Source organism: Rhipicephalus microplus, chromosome X (assembly GCF_043290135.1).
Source record: "Rhipicephalus microplus isolate Deutch F79 chromosome X, USDA_Rmic, whole genome shotgun sequence".
NCBI lineage: Eukaryota > Metazoa > Arthropoda > Arachnida > Ixodida > Ixodidae > Rhipicephalus > Rhipicephalus microplus.
Window position 1 is genome coordinate 380,805,386 of NC_134710.1, and position 21,084 is coordinate 380,826,469.

The 21,084-nt window shown below is 45.8% G+C and overlaps 1 protein-coding gene across 1 annotated transcript in view; it reads left to right on the top strand.

Annotated features, from left to right (window-relative positions):
* The window catches only part of LOC119161933 (uncharacterized), a 116,883-nt gene that overhangs the window by 15,349 nt on the left and 80,450 nt on the right, over nt 1–21,084 (top strand). Inside the window, exon 4 of the mRNA XM_075876755.1 lies at nt 15,673–15,949. Within this exon, the coding sequence (XP_075732870.1) occupies nt 15,673–15,949 (277 nt within the window). The remainder of the gene's footprint in view (nt 1–15,672; nt 15,950–21,084) is intronic.

Here is a 21,084-nt window from a genome sequence, read left to right on the forward strand (position 1 = left end):
ACTTTGTCACGAGTGCCTTGGCCACGTCGAGACAATCAGTTCTTCCAGAATTATATCCGTCCCCGATGAGGTGCCTTCTACCTCCGTCTGTGAACTGGCTGTCGTCTCAGCGCCTGACTCAACGTCGGCAAACATATTTCAACCATTCATCGCTGCAGATTTGACATCTTCGCAGCGTTCACAACTCCTCACCATTCTTGAGAGCTACCGCCACTCTTTCGACGTCGAACAAACATCTCTCGGCCGTGCCTTAGCAGTAGAACACCACATCGACACTGGGTCCCACTCACCGCTGCGACAACGACCATATCGCGTGTCCGCTACAGAACGCCGCGTCATTGCTGACCAAGTAGATGACATGCTTCGCAGAGGCGTCATTCGACCTTCACAGAGCCCATGGGCGTCTCCGGTGGTTCTCGTCAAAAAGAAAGACGGTTCTATTCGTTTCTGTGTCGATTTCCGGCGATTGAACAAGATCACGCTGAAGGATGTCTATCCACTACCGCGCATTGACGATGCTTTGGACAGTTTGCAGGGTGCCGAGTTCTTTTCCTCGTTAGACTTGCGGTCAGGCTACTGGCAGGTGCCTATGGCGGAGGCCGATCGCCCCAAAACCGCTTTTGTCACGCCAGACGGCTTATATGAATTCACCGTCATGCCCTTCGGACTTTGCAATGCACCTGCAACGTTCGAACGAATGATGGACAACATCCTGCGTGGACTAAAATGGAAGATATGCTTGTGTTACCTCGATGATATCGTGGTCTTCGCCCCTAACTTTGACACACACTTACGTCGGCTTCAGCACGTCCTTACTTGCTTAACTAACGCCGGTTTGCAATTAAACCTCAAAAAATGTCGATTTGCCATGCGTCAACTGAACATTTTGGGCCACGTTGTTTCCAAGGAAGGCATCCTCCCGGATCCTGAGAAATTGCGAGCTGTTACGGCGTTTCCTAAACCTGCCACCATCAAAGAACTTCGAAGTTTCATCGGCTTGTGTTCGTATTTCCGGCGATTCGTCCGAAACTTCGCGTCTATTATATCACCTCTCACGCAACTTCTCAGCAGCTGTAAAGACCTCTTATCGTGGTCCCCTGCCTGCGACGAGGCTTTCAGCACCTTGCGACGGCTTCTCACGACGCCACCCATTCTACGTCATTTCGATCCTGAAGCTCCAACTGAAATCCACACCGACGCCAGTGGTGTAGGCCTGGGTGCTGTGCTCGCACAGCGTAAACCGGAACATCAGGAATACGTCGTGGCATACGCTAGTCGCACACTTACCAAGGCTGAGAGCAACTACAGCGTCACAGAGAAGGAGTGCTTGGCCATTGTGTGGGCCCTTGGAAAGTTTCGCCCATATCTATATGGTCGTTCTTTTGACGTCGTGACCGACCACCACGCGCTGTGCTGGCTTTCGACGTTAAAAGACCCATCTGGCCGCCTCGCTCGCTGGGCGTTGAAAATTCAAGATTACGACATACGCGTGGTTTATCGCTCAGGACGGAAGCATGCTGACGCCGACGCCCTTTCCCGTTCCCCCCTGTCCCAGAATGCCACAGCTGACTCAGCTTGCGATTCTACATTGTCATCGCTTGACTTTGACACCATTGCTATCGAACAACGCAATGACCCGTGGACTGCGTCTCTCCTCAATCATCTCTCCGACACTTCTGAACTCCCAAAGACGCGAACGCTTCGGCGCCAAGTTCCACACTTCTCGATACGCGACACGCTTCTCTATCGACGTAACTACGCACCAAAGGGACGCAAGTGGCTGCTCGTCGTTCCACGAACCCTGAGGTCGCAGATTTGTTCCTGTTTTCACGCTGACCCACAATGTGGCCACGCAGGAGTCTTCAAGACCTACGAAAGGCTTCGACATCGCTACTACTGGCGTGGCATGTATACCTTCGTCCGCAACTTCGTCCGCTCTTGTGCCGAATGTCAGCGCCGAAAATCTCCACCACACGCCTCCGCCGGTGAACTGCAGCCTTTACCATGCCCTTCCCGACCCTTCGAACGGGTTGGAATAGATATTTATGGACCACTTCCATTGACTCCGACTGGCAACAGGTGGATAATAGTTGCTATCGACCACCTAACGCGCTATGCTGAGACCGCTGCTCTTAAAACGGCTACAGCACAGGAGGTTGCCACTTTCCTACTGCGTCATTTTGTGTTGCGTCATGGAGGCCCTCAAGAACTCCTCAGTGACCGCGGCCGCGCCTTCTTGTCCGAGGTCATTGAAAAATTGCTCGCTGAGTGTGCTATTGTACATCGCACATGTACCGCTTACCACCCACAAACCAATGGGGCTACCGAGCGCTTTAATCGTACTCTCGGTGACATGCTATCTATGTATGTGACGCCTGACCACTCTAACTGGGACTTAGTTCTCCCATTCATTACATACGCCTATAATATGGCAACGCAAGCGACAACAGGCTTCTCCCCTTTTTACCTCCTCTACGGCCGTCACCCCTCCCACACCATTGACACCATTTTGCCCTATCTACCAGACGCGTCCGATTGCCTACCGATCTTGGACGCCGCCAGACACGCAGAAGAATGCCGCCAGTTAGCTCGTCGCTTTACCTGCGATGACCAAAACAGGCAAAAAGCAATTCATGATGCCCAGACCTCAACTCCCGTTTTTCTTCCGGGTTCTCTTGTATGGCTGTCAGTGCCGCATCGCACACCTGGGCTCTCTTCCAAACTTCTGCCAAAGTACGATGGGCCATATCGTATTGTCGAACAAACTTCGCCAGTAAACTACCTCATTGAGCCTCTTACGCCACCATCAGACTTGCGACGTCGCAACCGCGAGGTTGTACACGTCCAGAGGCTCAAGCAATACCACGGTTCAACGCCGCCTGCCCGGGACTAAGTCGCCAGGATGGCTCCTTTTTTCTCCGTGGGGCCATTGTAAAGAAGAGGAAGTACTCCGGCGCAGAGGCAGCAGCATCGAGTGTGCAGCAGCGGCTCGAGCTCGGAAATTGCGGCTGGTGCATCGCCTTCCAAGCCTTCCAAGCGTCAACCTTTCTGCTTAATAAATCTCCTTTATAATATATATATATTTATATATATATATGTATAAAAGGGAAATAAGGGGTTGTTTTTTGTGTTTTGACACAATATTAATGAGATCTAACAGACAATAATGCAATGGAATGTATAGGGGAAGTTATTAGAACCAATGTCAAGTAAATAAGAAGAAAAGTGGGTGAAAAATAACTTGCCGGCCATGAGCAGGAATCGAACCTATGACCTCCGAATAACGCGTTCGATGCTCTACCACTGAGCTATCATGGCGGCAAGACACACACATAAATTATATATATATATATATATATATATATATATATATATATATATATATATATATATATATCTGTCCTAAAGAAGTACATGCGCCTCCATCGTGCAGCATTGCCAAGGCCCCACTCGTTCGGCTTCATGATTCGGTTCGCTGCGGTGCCGGCCTCGGCCTCTGGATGGTTCTTCACGCTACCTCAATGCTACCAACGATAACGTCCATAAAAACTAATAAACCTCTTCACACTTGGAGGAGGGCGCTTTTCATCCACGTTGCTACACTTTGGAGCTGCGACGCCGGACGCTTCTGTGCGTCATCAGCGCCTGCACTCTATCGCGGAGTGCAGGCGCCGATGTGGAGTGCAGGCGCCGAAGCTGACAAAGTGGAGTGCAATCCATCGGGGCCTGCACTCCACTTTGTCAGCTTCCCTGGGCATCCTCTACGGGACCCAAAGGTGCAGGTGGGACTGACGTGGAAGACTGGCTTGAATACTATGAACATGTGAGCACTGATAATAAGTGGGATAAACCTGACAAGATGGGCCACGTCATCTTCTATCTCACTGGCATGGTTGAATTCTGGTGCAACAACCACAAACAGAATATCCCCACATGGAGTGTTTTGAAGACGTCCTGTTCTGAAGCATTTGGTCGCCCGGATGTCCATAAGCAGCACGCAGAACAGCACTTGCGCGTCCGCTTTTAGCAGACTGACGAAAGCTTCGCCAGCTATATTGAGGACGTCGTCGAAATTCGTCAACGTTCCAAGGACACCATGGCCGACGCTGACAAGATCAAACACATGCTGAAGGCCATGGACGATGGCGCATTCCAAATGTTCTTGGCTAAAAATCCGAGCCCAGTTTTAAAAGTCGTCAGCTTGTGTCAAAGCTACGACAAGCTGAAAACCAACGCACCTTGACTCGGCAACCTCCGCCGGGTGGCGAGTCACTATGTAGTCTCGACAGCATGCCTGACCATAAACATTGCTTCAGCAAGTACGAAACTTCATCCGTGAGGACGTCATCCCCCAACTTTCCCTAATTTCACTTCTCACGAGTCCGCCACGCTTGTACTTGCCCGCTCCACACTCCTATCTCGGGAAAGGTTGCCCAAGCTCATTGTTCTTTGTGCAACAGTAGCCGCCTCCATCCCGCCCTGTTCACTATATCCGTGTGCCACACCGCCAGTAGGTGCTCCTGTCATTTACCCACCAGCCGTGCAGCCTGTGGCTGCGGACCAGCCTGTGGCCATTCCTGCCGCCTATCTGCATGCCATGCAGCCTGTGGCGGCACTCCTCACAAATGCGGACGCTGTGCGTAGGCTTCCGCAACCACCTTACACCACGCGCTCATAGCTCGCGCAAACATCTGCTTATACTGCACCTTGGGCAGCACCAACAATCGCCAGTCCTTGGAGGACGCCTGATAACTGACCGATTTGCTACAGTTGCTTCATTCGTGCACATGTCGCCCGCTACTGCCGCCACCGAATTCAAACGTTCGGCGACTATGTCCGGTCATCGCGACCCGGCAGCCTACCCTTCACTCAATACGGGCCTGTCCTGTCACCACGCTTTGCTCCTATTCACCTCCCTAACTTCCAGTCACAATGCGTACCATCTCCCCGTCGGCAATTACCCTTACCCATGCGTCATCGGCTCAGACCCTCCGAATAGTAAAATTAACCACCGCAGTTCAAGAGGCAAGAACTGTACCATTTTTGAACTTTCCAAGCCCTCACTCTTCCCCTGCTAACGTGGTCACGGAACTATTGAAGACTATAGTACTTTTGCACTTTTGGATGCTGGCGCCACTGTTTCTGTCATAGCCGCTAAACTCTGCATTTTATTACGTAAGCTAATTACGCCACTGTCACGACTCTCACGCCACACCGCGAACGCACCGCAAGTGGTGCCTCTCGCAGCCTGCACACTAAGAGCGTTTTTCGAAGGCAATGTTTACATCATGGAGTTGATTGTCTTTTCTGTCTGACGTTATCCTCGGTTGGAAATTAATATATTGCCATGATTGACTGTGCACATGCTTCAGTGGAGTTTTCACCTTTGTGTGACGCCCCATTATTCGACACTCTTCATCAGCGGCCTAAGTTTCTCGTTTCTGAAGATACCAACAATCCGCCTGGAACTTTCGCACTTGTTCTCGTTTCATACAACGCCTACACTGAAGCTTATCTCCTTTTCATGCCTTGCGATGTCTTCACGAGACGTCGAGCTGTGCCGCAACTTTCGCAGTGATTGATATCACCATCGAAAGAAGCAATATATTCGTTTTCGATCGCCTTTCCGCACTGGTCGCTTTGCTGGCTGGAGATTGTCTCGGCTGCTTGGAAGACCTCGCGTCTTCGTCTTTTTTTGATGTACCGGATGACTACTGCGAAAAGCAAAGGCCCTGCTGGCACTCCGCGAGTCGTCCAGGAATACGTTTCCCGGCAACATTGCCGATACCCTCACTCCCACCGAACATGCCGACCTATTTGATCTTCTGCACGAGTTCCAGAATTCTGTCAACGAGTCGTAACATCAACTGGGCCGCACGTCGTGAGTCAAACGTCACGTTGACACCGGTATACGCTAGACAGTGCGTCAAGTATCATACCGCGTCTCCGTTGAAGAGCGCCGCGTCATTATTGACCTAGTCAAGGATATGCTTCGTAGAGATGTTATTTGACAGATAATACCCTCCACCACACATAAACCTCACAGACCTGAGGCTCTGACTATCAGGCTTATTCAGGTCAGGGCGTACCCTAACCCCACGCTCTTTGAGAAGTTTTATCCCGAAATACAACCAACTAATACATGCTCCTTTTGCGGTGATATAGCTAACTTGGAATATAAGCTCTGGCGGTGCCCCGCGTTACGCTGTAAGGAAGTCATCACGCCGTCCAAATGAGAGGGTGCTATTACGAGCTCCGTACTCGCCAAGAGTTATGGACAGTCCAGCGGGCGCAGAGACAGCCTTTCAAGTCCAGAGACTTGGTCTTTCTGTACCGAGGTGGGAACGGCCCGCAACGTGCTAAAGCGTTTTCCGAAGGACCAAATAAAGTTTATCCATCCATCCATCTCACAGTCGCTGGGTGGCTACTGTCGTCCTGGTGATTAAGAAAGAAGGACAAATCCGCTTTTGCGTGGACTACCATCATTTGAATAGGTTAACCCGCAAGAATGTTTATACTTTGCCGCGCATTGAGGACGCCATTTACACCCTTTACGGAGCGGAATTTTTCTCGTCGCTAGATTTGTGGTCAGGCTACTTGCAAGTCCTAATGGCTTAGGCCGATCGCCAAAAAAACTGCATTTATTGTACCTGACGGGCTATACGACTATAACGTCATGCTCTTTAGGCATTGTTACGCGTCTGCCACGTTTAAATCACCCCGCCGCGGTGGTCTAGTGGTTAAGGTACTCGGCTGTTGACCCACACGTCACAGGATCATATCCCGGCTGCGGCGGCTGCATTTTCGTTTGAGGCGAAAGTGCTGTAGGCCCGTGTGCTTAAATTTGGGTGCAAGTTAAAGAAAACCAGGTGGTAGAAATTTCCGTAGTCCTCCACTACGGTATCTCTCATAATCATATGGTGGTTTTGTGACGTTAAACCTCACAAATCAATCAATCATTGCTTTTGAATTACTTATGGATAGTACGCTACGTGGCATTAAGTGTACTATGTGGCTTGTTTACCTGGACAATGCCGTGATCTTCTCGCAAGATTTTCTAACGTACATCCCCTGACTCGGGCACGTTTTGACTTGTCTGGCCAACGCTGGCATACAGCTTAACCTAAAAAATGCGGCTTTGCTGCACGGGATATTTTCAACCTAGGCCACATAGTGTCCAAGCATGGCGTATTACCTAATCCTGCAAAACTTCGTGCAGTCGCAGAATTTCCCAAGCGGACGACTATGAAGAAACCTCGCAGTTTCCTAGGACTGTGCTCCTATTTTCGGCGCTTTGTTCGCAAGTTTACATCTATTATATCAGCGCCAATCAAGCTGCTTCGCGGAGACCTGAATATCTCCTCCTGGTCCCCTGCATGTGACGCTGCCTTCACTACTCTGTGCTGTCTGCTCACCTCCTTACTTATTTGCAACTTTCAATGACTTCAGGGGGCGCCACAAGAATACCAAAATGACTGTTGATGCGGTGTACCCATTGATGCGCGGAGCCTTCGTCACAGATGTTGTCACAGCGTGGATGCCGCTGCTTTCGGCTAGATTAACGTTCCATGGCTATAAATTCTTATGAAAGAAGCGGCTCATGCTGTATTGCTTAAAGTGGCAGCATGTGGTGTGATATTTCACTGGATTTGACGTCCGACGCGCACGTGTAGCGGCGCGTTCGGTGTCATTCCATCGCAATGCATTGCCAGATGGCCCATTTAGTGTGCGTCAAAATCGGCACATTTTTGTCATCCGCTTGATCTGGCGATCTGGGGCCGTATATCAACAACAGCAAACAGCAAGGGAGACAGGTGACGTAGAGCCGCTTGTGCTACTGGTTGTTTCTTTAGCACTTCGATCATTTTGACGGAAGATGCCAGCTTAATTTACCAGCTTTATGCCAGCGAAGATCACTTACAATTGGTTTATTACGCAAACAGCTTAATGCAATAAACTGCTGTTCCAGTGTGACACTTATTCAAAACAGCACCGGCTAACAAGCTATACGAGTGAGATCGGGAACCACAATGCTTGAGCATTTCTCAGATAAACATGTGGCACCGCAGGCCATCTCGCCCAGCCGGCTTCCTTTGCTTCGATCTTCATATTGATGTTGTGGAGAAAAGTGCTTGCGTATCTCGACGCGCGCATAAGTTCGAAAATGTCAATCACTTTGCTGAAACAGTGCGCCCTAGACAGGCTCTCGCTCAATCGCGGATGGCGGCGGCGTCTGCCCAACATGCTGTGCAACTTACACATGCAGCTCGCATGTGCCAGTTGCAACGAGCTGTTACGTGTTTTTACTTGCGAAAGCATAGTTGTATTTAGGATATTATTGTAAACTCTCCCAGCCACCAAAAAGAAATAAAATAAGGCACTTGCCAGTTGTGTTTTAGGATTACCTACCAAGGTAGCACAACACGCTAAGTTCAGTGCTGCTAAGTTTGGTGGCACGGGCTCGATGACACAAGCTCGAAAGAGTAACCACGTTTTAAGATTCACGAGGACTTTAAAGACCCCACGTGGTCGAAATTCATCCCGAATTTCTTACTACAACGTCTCATCACTCATCATGTCATGGTTTTTGTAAATAGAAGTTAAGCAATACTTTTGCGTCCCAGAAGTGAGCCGACGTCAAGTGCACGCCGGGAACCACATTGTTATTTTGACAAGTTTAAATATGCTCAGTTTGATAGCCCATGACTTTCTCTGTCGCCAGCAGAAAAAAAAAAAACTAGCTCACGACGCCTTTCACGGTGCAGTTAGAGCATTGCAGCCCGCAGCACATGTGATTGTTTTTGTATAATTTGCCCGGTCAAAGTGGAGATGTGATGGCAAAAATGATTACAGGACAGTAAGGTATTCAGGACAAACTCCAAGTGGGATATTGCAAACGTGGACTCTTCTCGTGATGACAGCAATAAAAAAATAAAACAATGAGAGGACGTATTAGAATTATTCTGGATTTATCAATAATTAAAGACGAAAAGCAAATGTTCCTTCTGCCTCCTAACACATTCCACAAAAACAAAATAAATCAATAATAATATGAAATGATTGTCAATGCTCAGGTACTGTCAAACTGAAACGGATAAAATGAATGTAAAAGAAAAACATATGTAAAAAAACAATTCATGGAAGAAAAAAGAACGAAAAAAAGGGAGGGGGGAGAAGTTTTGTTTGTTTGTTTGTTTTCTTTGATAAATGGCACGTACCCACTTTGGGGGATTGGCCAAGAATGCGACTTTAAGGCTGGTAAATGCTACTTTAGGTAAGGTATGTGATTAAAAAGCAAAAATAATAAATAAATTGTAACAATTTGTAAATTGTTACACTTTACAACTACTTGTATTATGTTTTTGAGCTTGTATTTCAGACTGTCGTAGTAACATGATGGGAACAATTTAGAAAGCTTAGTCACCTTTTAACTTATCTAAATGATTAATCTTAAATACCAGAATAAAATGGTGCTCGTTTAGTAGTTATAATGAAACTAAACACGGCATAAAAGGCATTCCTGTGGCAGTATCCTGAGGCACCGAAGCTAAAAAACGTTTTCCTCCGACAAGGTCAAACCTATTTTTGCGAAAGGAGTACTTAGAATTCGAATTCTAATACCAGAATATTTTGAACATGACAAAAAGTAATGTGCGATATCTTCCAGTTTTCTGCAGAATTGGCAGAGGGGTGATATTGGCAGACCATCCCTGTACAAGTAAAATTTATTGCGGAGACATCACACCAAAATCTGGTGATCGTCACTTCTGATTGCCGAGATTGGCTTCACTGTGATTTCCATGGATATTTTAGGTGAATACATTCCGTCCACGTGGTTATTGCTTCCATCCTATATGCGTGAATAACTGATCTTCTATACCTGATTGCGGTGCATTATTCTGCCACCTGGAGAACCTGAACTATTGGGAGATCAAGTGATTAGTGGGCTAAAGCGTCTGCCATTTCCTTCAAGGTTAACCCACAGTGACGTGAGACCCATACTTATTTCAGGTACTTCATCTGAGGCGCAACTAATGATCGTAATGTCATGATGGCACGAGAGGTATGAGAAGCTGTAAGAGCTGTGTATACTGAGAGCGAATCAGTAAATTTTACTGCCCTGTTCTCATCTACCGGAAGTTTTTGCAGTGCCATAATGACTACCATGAGCTCCGCTTCAAAACCTGGAGTGTAATCTGATAGCCTCACGGCAATTAACGAGCCGAGTGATTTAGAGACTATTCCTACGCCTGCCCTCTCTTCATTGATGGAAGCATCTGTAGCGATTATTTTACGTGCCTGTTTATGCACTAAGAAATCTGATAACCTGTTTCTAAGAATTTTAGAAGCAGAAAGAAAAGAAGAAAGAAAAAGAAAAAAAGTAGAAAGAAAAGTAAAAAGAGAAGCTACAGAGAACTTGAAATGCCCGAAAATTTCACTTTACGAAAGAAAAAAAAAGACAACAGAGTGAGTACGGAGAAAGAAAAGAAAGGAAAAAAAAACAAAAATCGAGAAAAAAAACAGAGAACAAGAAAGTTCTATGCTCTACCATTGAGCTAAAACGGCGGCTAACAAGAAAAATCTAGCGAAAATTGTAAAACATTGTAAACATTGCACTTAGAAAAGATAAAACTCTAGCCATCGAGGAACGTCTGTCACAATTCAAAATTTTCTTCCTCAGAATTAGCAAAATGCAACTATAGCTCTGATGTTTAAGAAGTTTATGAATCACTAATATCGTAAGCAACTCACATTCTGTGGCATTGAAAATTATTTAACTATCGGTATACATGAAAAAATGAAACAAAATAAAAAATGACTGCAACTCTTCGTACCTACTCCGCATCTGCTACTAGAATAAATATAATAAAACCAATATGTTAACCAACTTGACACTAACAGGACGAGGGAGGGGGGAAGTACTCAAAAGCCTTTAGTTTTACTCAGCATTCATTTAGGAAGAAAAGTTTAAAACTCCTACTTTATGAATAGACAGGAAAGCAAGATCTCTAAGACAGTCCCATTAAGCTGCGCATCGCAAGATTCGTCCCTGAAGAATAACTTGGTCAAATATATTAGCAGCAAGATCAACATTGTACACCAAACAAAGAGTTTTTTTTTCTCCGGTTCGACTGGAGGCAGAGTCCGCTTCTCCTACACATCCTTCCTCCTCAAAATTTCACTTGGCTCTGCCCTGTTCATTTTTTTCTAAGTGGCAATGCCTGCTATAGGTTTATGATGTGGGCCGAGGATTCGTTTTTCTCACCTCACAATAAAGAATGTATTATTTGCCTATTATTGAAACTGAAAGGTTTCACAACCTTACATAAACAAAATCTATCATACTTCAGTTCTCGCACGCGCAAGAAGTTGTGCGACAGAATGACGACGAACAACGCCTGGCACATTGTCGGCAGGCAAGTTTTTGTACTATCACCGCATCACGGCATTCGCCGGTTGCAGCATGGTGGCGCCACCGTTGCGGAAAGTAGCGAATTCTTCGCCACTTCAACCCGACGGTCCCTACCAAAGTGAAGACCCACGGGCTAGGTGCTGTCCTCTCTCGACGAAAGCCCGACTATTCAGAATACGTCGTAGCCTACACTAGCTGCACTGTGACGAAAGCCGTCGCTAATTACAGCGTCACAAAAAAAGAGTGTCTGGCTCTGGTGTGGACGCTTGGAAAGTTCCGGCTGTATTCACACGCTCACCCGTTCAATCAAGTAACCGATCATCACACGTTCAAAGACCCTTCTGGACACCTTGCGCGATGGACACTCCGCATCCACGAGTACGACATTCGCGTCGTATACCGCTGTGAACGCAATCACTCTGACGCTGACGCCCTCTCCCGCTCACATTTACCACAAGATCCGGTGTGCGGAAACACTTACGTCCAGCCTTTGTCATCTCTCGATCTCGACTCCATTGCCACCGAAGAACGTCGTGACCCGTGGATCGCATCTCTTCTTCGATATCTATCCGGCACATTCAACCTTCTGGTATATTAAGTCCTCCGACGTCAAGCTTTCCCTTCTGCCATCCTCGATCAATTACTTCATCGCCGCATCTACGCTGCCGATGGCCGCCGTTGGCTGCTGGCCATTCTACGTATGTTCACGACGATCTACAATGTGGCTACGCCGGGGTCTTCAAAACATGTGAACGCCTTGGCCATCGATATTATTGGCGCGGCATGTACAATTCGGCACGCTAATTCGAGCAATGCAGTACTGACTGCCAGTGACGCAAATGAACACCTTAACCTGCAACGGGCGCATTTTAGCCGCTTCCATGCACTGCCAAGCCATTTGAACGCATGGGCGTTGAGCTTTATGCGGCCCTCTTCCATTGACCCCATATGGCAGTTTGTGGATTACAGTTGCTGTCGACTACCTGACACGCTACGTCAAACCGCTGTTTCGCCGAGCGCTATCACTCGGGATGTCACCTCTTTCATGATGCGTAGAAAACAACAAATACCTTATAAATTCTGGGACTGCTAACCCTTACGTTGTGTGCGATCCTGAAGCAGGGGTATATATAGCCTTCAAGTTGTTGGTACAGTATAAATGTGTTATGTCCAAGTCTTGAAGATTAACTTGTGCATGCGTTTGCATGCGTGTTCTCATGATCCGTTCATATGAGTTCTCATACACATATGAGCATATAATCATCTGAGTATAATAACTCATGCGAGCGTATCATATGCTCACATGAGTCCATACGAGCATTGCATAAGAGATTCACGTATGCATGATCATACGTGAATCTGATTTGCTCATATGATCTTCTAGTCAATACTTTATAAGCATATTGCTGTGATGCGCATTTACCACAGTATAGTTCCATGACCTAGTTAGAAGCCTTTATGTATTCACGAGGGCCGTGTCAATTAGCTCTTTATCCTATAATTTTGTAGTAGAATGATTTCGATATAGCGACGCGCATGAACATTTCACAAAATAGACGTTAATTTTTATTTGCAAGGGTTACTAACAATTTGGTAATCGACTAACCACTCGAGTCAGCTCTATTCGCTTACTAACTAGGTAGTAATTTTCACTAACCTGCATTTCACTACTTTCCCGTACTAAGAGGCTAGTGCTTTATGTGACAAGTGAATGGCTAGTATTTAGTAAGTGAATATGCCGACATTCATTTTTAAGAGTGTGGCATCGGATCATAGAAATTGGGACCATGTTCTCCCTTATGTAACATTCGCATCGCATTTTTAGCGCAGCTCAATAAACACATGGGTCTTTCGAATTACGTATCTATGTATATTATAGTAAAAGAACACACTACCTAATACTTACGTATTCATGTAGTGCCTCAGATAAGTGTATTGTTTTCTTTTTCATCAATAATGTTCAGAAGTATAAACGCAGTCACCAGTTCAAGATGGCTCGGCGTTCGCAAAGTGCTGACAAGCCTGGTGGCTAATTCGTGTGACAGACAGACAGACCGAAATGTCTGCGTTCAAGTATCCCAAGAAAGACTATCATCTTTAAAGATAGCAAACTATGTGAGCACTGCTGAACAGTGAATGCCCACTCCTACGGGGTTATACAAGCACACGTCATAAAGATAATTTTCACTGTAATGTTAATACATGCGAAGTTTTTTTTTCTTTGCTGATAAGACGCGAGCCTTACACAGCACCAGCCTTACGTGATACAGCTTTAGGGAAGCGCTCATTATGGTTTGGCGTTGAATGGTAAATCAAAAAATTGATAGTTTAGATGCGAAATTCATTACGGGTTGTAACCCTGCTCATTCTGTGACTCAAGTAGTTAACAATTTGCAACTTTGGTAAGATCATGACCTATTTTCTTTGGATTGTTGCTACTTTGCTGTACATCCTATCGGTTTCTATGTGGTGTATGTTATATATGCACATTCTTTTTATATTACCAAGTTATGGGCAAGGCAAAACTTAGTTACTCTATTACCAAGTTATGGGCAAGGCAAAACTTAGTTACTCAAAGCAAAAATTGGCCCTGTATCTGCATGTTTCACTGCAAATGTCGTCGAAAATATCGCGTCTGGAGATACTGAACAAAACGTTTATTTGATATTCTGCGCAAGAAATTGTAGGCGCTGCGTTAGAGTGTCTCGATCCGTACAGCGAAGGCAAACGAGTGCATCGAGGCACGTTAGACACCAGCGCTATCTGGCAGTTATCTTGGAAAACTAAGGATGGCGTGCGTGCATGTCTTAGTGGCGATAAAGTGTAGAGCGCAAAGCGACGGGCAGGTGCCACTACCGCGTCGTATTACTAAAGCCTTGGAATCATTTGCACTTTTCTTCATAACATTGCATTGTGAGCACAGCGTGGTAAACGATATGGTCCTTAGAATTACTTATGTATGCTTTCTCTAGCATAAAGCCACACATACAGAATAATGGCATGTTGTTGTGGTGCCTCAGTCATGTGCAATATTTGCTTTTTAATTGACAATCACACAAGTACGAATGCTGAAGCTGGAGCAATATTGGTGGGTGCTGTCAATGAGATTTGCCATTTTGGGTTTCGTATCGGTAACTTGGAGGACGCAAGAGCTTTGTGATCGCGGGTCGGACGGGATAGCGATATCGGCGTTCTGCGCATCACCTTCCCATTGCTAGCTTGGCTTCGGCTTTCGGTGCATTCATCAGCGTGCCATAAGAAAACGAATGACTGTTCACGTAATTTTGAAATTCTCAAGCTATCCTCAAATTCGTGCTGCAAGTGCAGTTGCTCAAGTTACCCTCAGCAATTCCAAAAGGACTTGTTTTTGGGCTAATCGGTGCATACTTGGTGCAGAAGACTGAGGCGCAAAAAACATAACGTGAAGCAGGAAGAGCAGGAGAGAAGACAGAACAGCGCCAACTACCAACTGTTTAATGACTGTCTAGGAAACGCCCTGCACTAGTGCGTTTCCTAGACGGTCATTAAACAGTTGGTAGTGGGCGCTGTTCTGTCTTCTCTCCTGCTCTTCCTGCTTCATGTTATGTTTTTGCGCCTCAGTCTTCTGCACTTCCCCTGAGCAGCATCTTAAAATACAAAAAAACGAGTGTAAATTTTTTCTTTGCGTTTCTCGTCTTTCTTGCGCACTTCGTGACGCAGACAGTGATTCCTATAGGCCTGCGCAAGGTTGCCTTTTATGGAGTCAAATGTTCGTCGTGTTGCCCCCTCCATATTAGGTCAATGTATGCGCTGACCTTGCGTTCTGCTCTGACTCCCCCTCCGTATATTAAAAAAAAACTATGGTGCTGGTTTGTCGCTACAGACGCTGTTTGTGATCAAGTTGACTTATTTACATCACTCGTGTTGACGCTGATGGTTTCTTCTCGAATGCGATGATTGCTCTAGGGTTTTAGCTTTAACAACTACTTGCTCGGCTATGTACCTTATGGGGAACATCTCTGCAAGCTATTCCTCGCTGCTCTCATTGGCTTCCTCGTAGCGCTGGGAGGTAGGTGGGCAAAATCTGAAGCCCCTTATTATTCACAGATGGCGTATTTTTTAAGAAGAGTTGAACACGCTTATGGTCATGGTGTGTTTATGCGGGAGACCACTGTATTCCCACAACTATAAAGGTAAATGTTTCCGAGGAACCTGCGTTATGCAAGCTTCTTTCTCCATCTATTGCGCCGCTATAATGTGACCTGTCGATTTGTTCGCAGTCCTGCATAGCGCAGCAGGAGCGTGAGGCCCAGCGCAGACAACTTGTACAATCAAATCCAGGCAGAAGTGGGCTCCCAGGCACTTCCGGTACTCTCACAGTTAGCGACATCGAAAGCACAGTTACTCCGACTCTTCTAGACGCTGCAGTGGAACCTCAGGCTGAAGCACGTCCATCGACGTCACATCGCCGGCTGGAGACGGTTGGTAAAGAAACCGGAATCGCGGCTCCTCAACAAAGCGTCGTGGAACATTCGCTTCGTCCTCAAGACACCCACGGTATGTGTTAACAGACTTGTGGCACAGTTTAGAGCTGTATATGACCAGGAAGTAGTGCAGGCATAGGTCGGCAAAACTTGTGGAGCTGACTGAAACTCACTCATGTAATATATTTTGAGCTTTGAACTCACTCGGACTCAGACTCACAAACATTTTCCGGAGTCGCACTCACTCGGCCTCACATTCCCAAAAATTTTCTTCAGCCGAACTCACTGGGACTTAAACTCACCAAAACCTTACTTACCTGGACTCACTCAGACTCAGACTCACGGCTTGATCCGAGTCTGAGTGAGTGCGAGAGAGTCACCTCTTGAGTTCGTCTGCCTAGAAATAGCTTCTACCATGGTGTAAATGCTTTTTAACACATATATTTCACGTAATTGGTGCTTTCTTAGTGCAATTTGTAATAGTATTTTCCAAAACGAGTTTTGAGAGCTTCCAAACCAGTGAACTCGTTTTTCTTGGAAGAGATGATAGCATAAAATAATAATCGGAAATTCACCTGGAAGAGTTCGTGAGAAAAAACCAAGACACTCCCCTACATAATTCACGTCCCCTACTAATAATTATTGAATTGGTGTGCGAACCACACTGCTCTGAAAACCTGTGAGTAGACGTGAATATAGACGTGAATCCAGGTAAGGATGATAATAACGCTGAAGATGACTAGATAAGACCTTATGTCGGCAAAAGAAAGTGGAACACACTTAGCCTCACCGCAGAAATATAATTTGCGCTTTCGACTGACTCGAACTCACACTCCCCAAAATGTTTCTCAGCCAAACTCACTCAGACTCACACTCACGAGAATTTTCTTCACCCAGACTCGCTCGGTCTCACTTTCACGAAAATATTACTCACCCGAAACTCAGACTCAGACTCACGGCTCGACCCGAGTTTGAGTGAATCCGAGTGAATCGACTCATTAGTGATTTCACCAACCTATGAGTGCAGGAGACGACAGAACAACCTTGTTGCCCTGTGGCAACCGGTGTGAGACAACCTAGAGCTTACCACTTTCTTGAGAGATTATAAGATCACATGGAATTGATCGGACGAAAAGTTGTCTGTACGTGTCAATTACAGTGGAGACTTGTTAGCGTGCCATAAATAAAACAACAACAAAAAAACTCGGATGGCGTACTTTTGTAGCTCTGCGCACATTTCAATAACTATTTTTAATAGTTGTGGTTTTACGTCCTAAAAGTACGATACAGTTGCGAGGGACGTGAGGTGCTTCGAAAATTTCAACTATCTGCTGGTATTTAACGTGCACTGACATCATACATTACTCGGACTTGTAGCATTTCGCCTCAACCATGTTACGACTGACGGGACCGCAATCGAACTCGTCACCTTTAGGTCAGCAGCCGAGCACTGTAACCGCCTCACCAACGCGGCGGGAAGTAGTCATGACTACTCCCAAATGGCAGAGCAGTTGAAATGTGACAGCATTCATCCACTGATAACGCATGACAGTCACTACTCCCTACTGTCCCATGCTCACAAAACATGACAGTGAAGCCAACCATAGCGGAAATTCTCATATGACACCTATGCCACGTATCCACTTATCAAGTATGAATACACATGACCCATATATCTTCTCGCATGACCAGACGGGGTTATTGGGACCGTCTCATAAGAATTATTTTGATAGGCAACGAAAGCACAGGAGAAAAAACTTTCTTGTGAAATCTCCTGGATGGGATGGGCAGCGTCACTTGTTACGCTTATTAAACATGTATTTGATTTTCAGATTGACTGATATGTGGGGTTTAACGTCCCGAAACCACCATAGGATTATGAGAGACGCCATAGTGGAGGGCTCCGGAAATTTCGACTACATGAGGCTTTTTAACGTGCACCTAAATCTGAGCGCGTCGGCATACAGCCTTTTCGCCTCCATCGAAAATTCAGCCGCCGCAGCCGGGATTCGATACCGTGACCTGCGGGTCAGCAGCCGAGTACCTTAGCCACTAGACCATCACGGTGGGGTTAAAATATTTTCAGATAAGCTACCTAACACTGGACAGTTCGTCTGCTGGAAGCGCATTTTGAGAAGATTCCACGAAAATTGCCACGCCTCTGGGAACGTTATCAGACGCAGAGCATAAGACATAGATGCAGGGTTGCTCGTGGAGCACATTGAGTGTAAAAAAAGAAAATAAATAAGTCGGCAGATTCCACTCTCCATGGGAATCGAGGTTATGTGAAGCACACGGATAGAAGTTGGCAGTGTTGTAATTTTTATTCAGCGAAACCGTGCGAACCGGCATTAAAGTTATGTACAAATGCACCCACAGACATAAGTTAAACAACCGCATATGTTATATATAAGCAGTTGTATACAGTTGCATAACGTTGCCAACAGCAACATGAATAATATCAACACCAGAAGCGATTAGCTGGTATGAAGCTCTGGTGCTCACGAGGATGGTAGCCCTATACGCTGCTACATAAACTAACTCCAGCGCATGACGCCTAACTACAACTGGCGTGAGCCAGACGTGACAGCTGTATCACAGGAGTATATACATGATGTTCTTAAAAATGGATAGGCAGATTGGCGTTTCACGAACATTGCGGTTTATTTGAAAAATAGATCCGAGACCTTTCATGGCTCTATGGCAGAATACTTAATTTCCAGAAAGAATACTGAGATTTGATTACTGCTTTTACCCTGAAATTTATAATTTGCATTCGCTGGCTAAAGGCTGCCAAAGTCAGCGTTTTTCTACTGCTAACGCGTTAAAATTGCTCATGCTTGTTCTCGCCGTTCTTGGATAGATATAAACTGTCAGTCAACTTGGCACATACCCACCTGCGAGTATGTGCCGTATATGGCGTCTGGCAGAAAGGGTTTAATGATGCACGCGACGTGATATTAACGTTATTGATCTCATGAGCAGTGACTCATATTCACCAAAGCATCTTTGCATCCCATACTAATTTTAGTTTTCATCTTGTTAAGGGGGTGATTACGAGAGCACACAGACGAAAGCGGCTAGATAGATCGATAGATAAATAGACAGACAGATAGATAGATAGATAGATAGATAGATAGATAGATAGATAGATAGATAGATAGATAGATAGATAGATAAAAATTGGTAGATCCCACGTACAGTGGAAAAAAACTATATGCGAAGCACGAATAAAAAAGGTTGAATTGTCACATTAAAATAAGCACAAGATTTTGAGGCGGATGTAAATGATGCCGTACATTATTTCCATATCATGATTATCATGTTTGCGCCTGGCATATGAGCTCAGTTGTCCATTCACGTGACGTAATACCAAATTTAGTATATGTGATGCTAGCGAAATGGCCGCTTGCGCGCTATGAGCGTAGCATTTAGTCATGTTTTACGCGACACGGAAGCCATGATTATCATGTTTGGACGTTTCATTTATCTTTGTCGTCTATACAGGTCCCGTGATACCCAATTCAATATACCCGAAGCCAGCGGAACAGCTGCGAGCGCGCTATGAGCGCGGTATGTAGTCATGTTCTTACATGACACGCATATCATGGTTATCATATTTGCACCAGTCATATACCTTCGCCATCCAGTCACTTCCCGTAACGCCAAATTTGATATACGTGAAGCTAGCGGAATTGCTGCGAGTGCTCTAGGAGCGTACCATTTAGTCATGGTTTACGTGACACGAATGTCATGATTATTATGTTCGGACGTGTTGTGTACTTTCGTAATCCGTTCGCGTCCCGTAATACGAAATATGGTATATGTGAAGCTAGGGAAACGGCCACGAGCGCATCATGAGCATTGCATGTAGTCATGTTCTTACATATGACGCTTGTAATGATTATCATGTTTGTACCAATCACCTACCTTCGTCACCCACGCAAGTCCTGTATTATTACCACATTAGGCGTACGTGAAGCCAGCAAAATGACCACGAGTGCATCATGAGCATGGCATGTAGTCATGTTTTACATGGAACGCATGTCATGATTATCATGTTTGCACGAGTAATATACCTTCATCATCCATTCACATCACGTAATGCCAACATTGGTGTAAGTGAAGCAAGAGAAACGACGAAACGACCACGAGCGCATCATGAGCGTGGCATGTAGTCATGTTCTCACATAACACAGATGTCTTGATTTGCACGTGAGGGCCGGTAACTTATGTTCGTCATGTATACTCTTGTCATACCATACAAGTTTTGCAATATGTAATGTGAACGGAACCACCACAGAAGAAGAAAGCCCATGACATGTAAATCAAGACATTCATGACATACATGTCATGATGTTCATATTATGACTAGTCACTTATGCTCGCCATATATTCACGTTATGCCACGCCAATTTTGATATAGATCCCGTAATTCAAACGGCCAGGAGAGCTAAAAGTCGGATGCCCCGCCGCGGTGGTCTAGTGGCTAAGGTACTCGGCTGCTGACCCGCAGGTCGCGGGCTCGAATCCCGGCTGCGGCGGCTGCATTTCCGATGGAGGCGGAAATGGTGTAGGCCCGTGTGCTCAGATTTGGGTGCACGTTAAAGAACCCCAGGTGGTCGAAATTTCCGGAGCCCTCCACTCGGCGTCTCTCATAATCACATGGTGGTTTTGGGACGTTAAACCCCACATATCAATCAAATCAAAAGTCGGATCGGCTTGATAGATAGATAGATAGATAGATAGATAGATAGATAGATAGATAGATAGATAGAGCAACAGCGGAAAATTAGAAAATATAATGTATACTAATATTACTTTTATGGATTGTACGTCCCTAAAGTGTGGTATTAGATTGAAATCTAAGCTCGAATAGTTAACTGGCTGGAAGTGCAAGACAGACTTGCACCTTCTGCTCTTAGTGTGCCAGGTTGTAGTATCATATAAACACGTTTTGGCGCTCCCACGAGTGGTAAAGGCGGTCATCTTACAGTCCGAATTTCCTTTTTTTTTTAGAGGGATGACGAACAGAGAAGAGAAAAAGAAGGTATCATTGCGTGCGTGCGCACGCATGTGTGTGCGTACGTCTGACGTGTGTGTGTATGTTCAGGTGCGCTTGCGTGTGTGTGTGTGTACGTGTGTGTGTGTGTGTGTGTGTGAGAGAGAGAGAGAGAGAGAGAGAGAGAGAGAGAGAGTTTGTGGGAG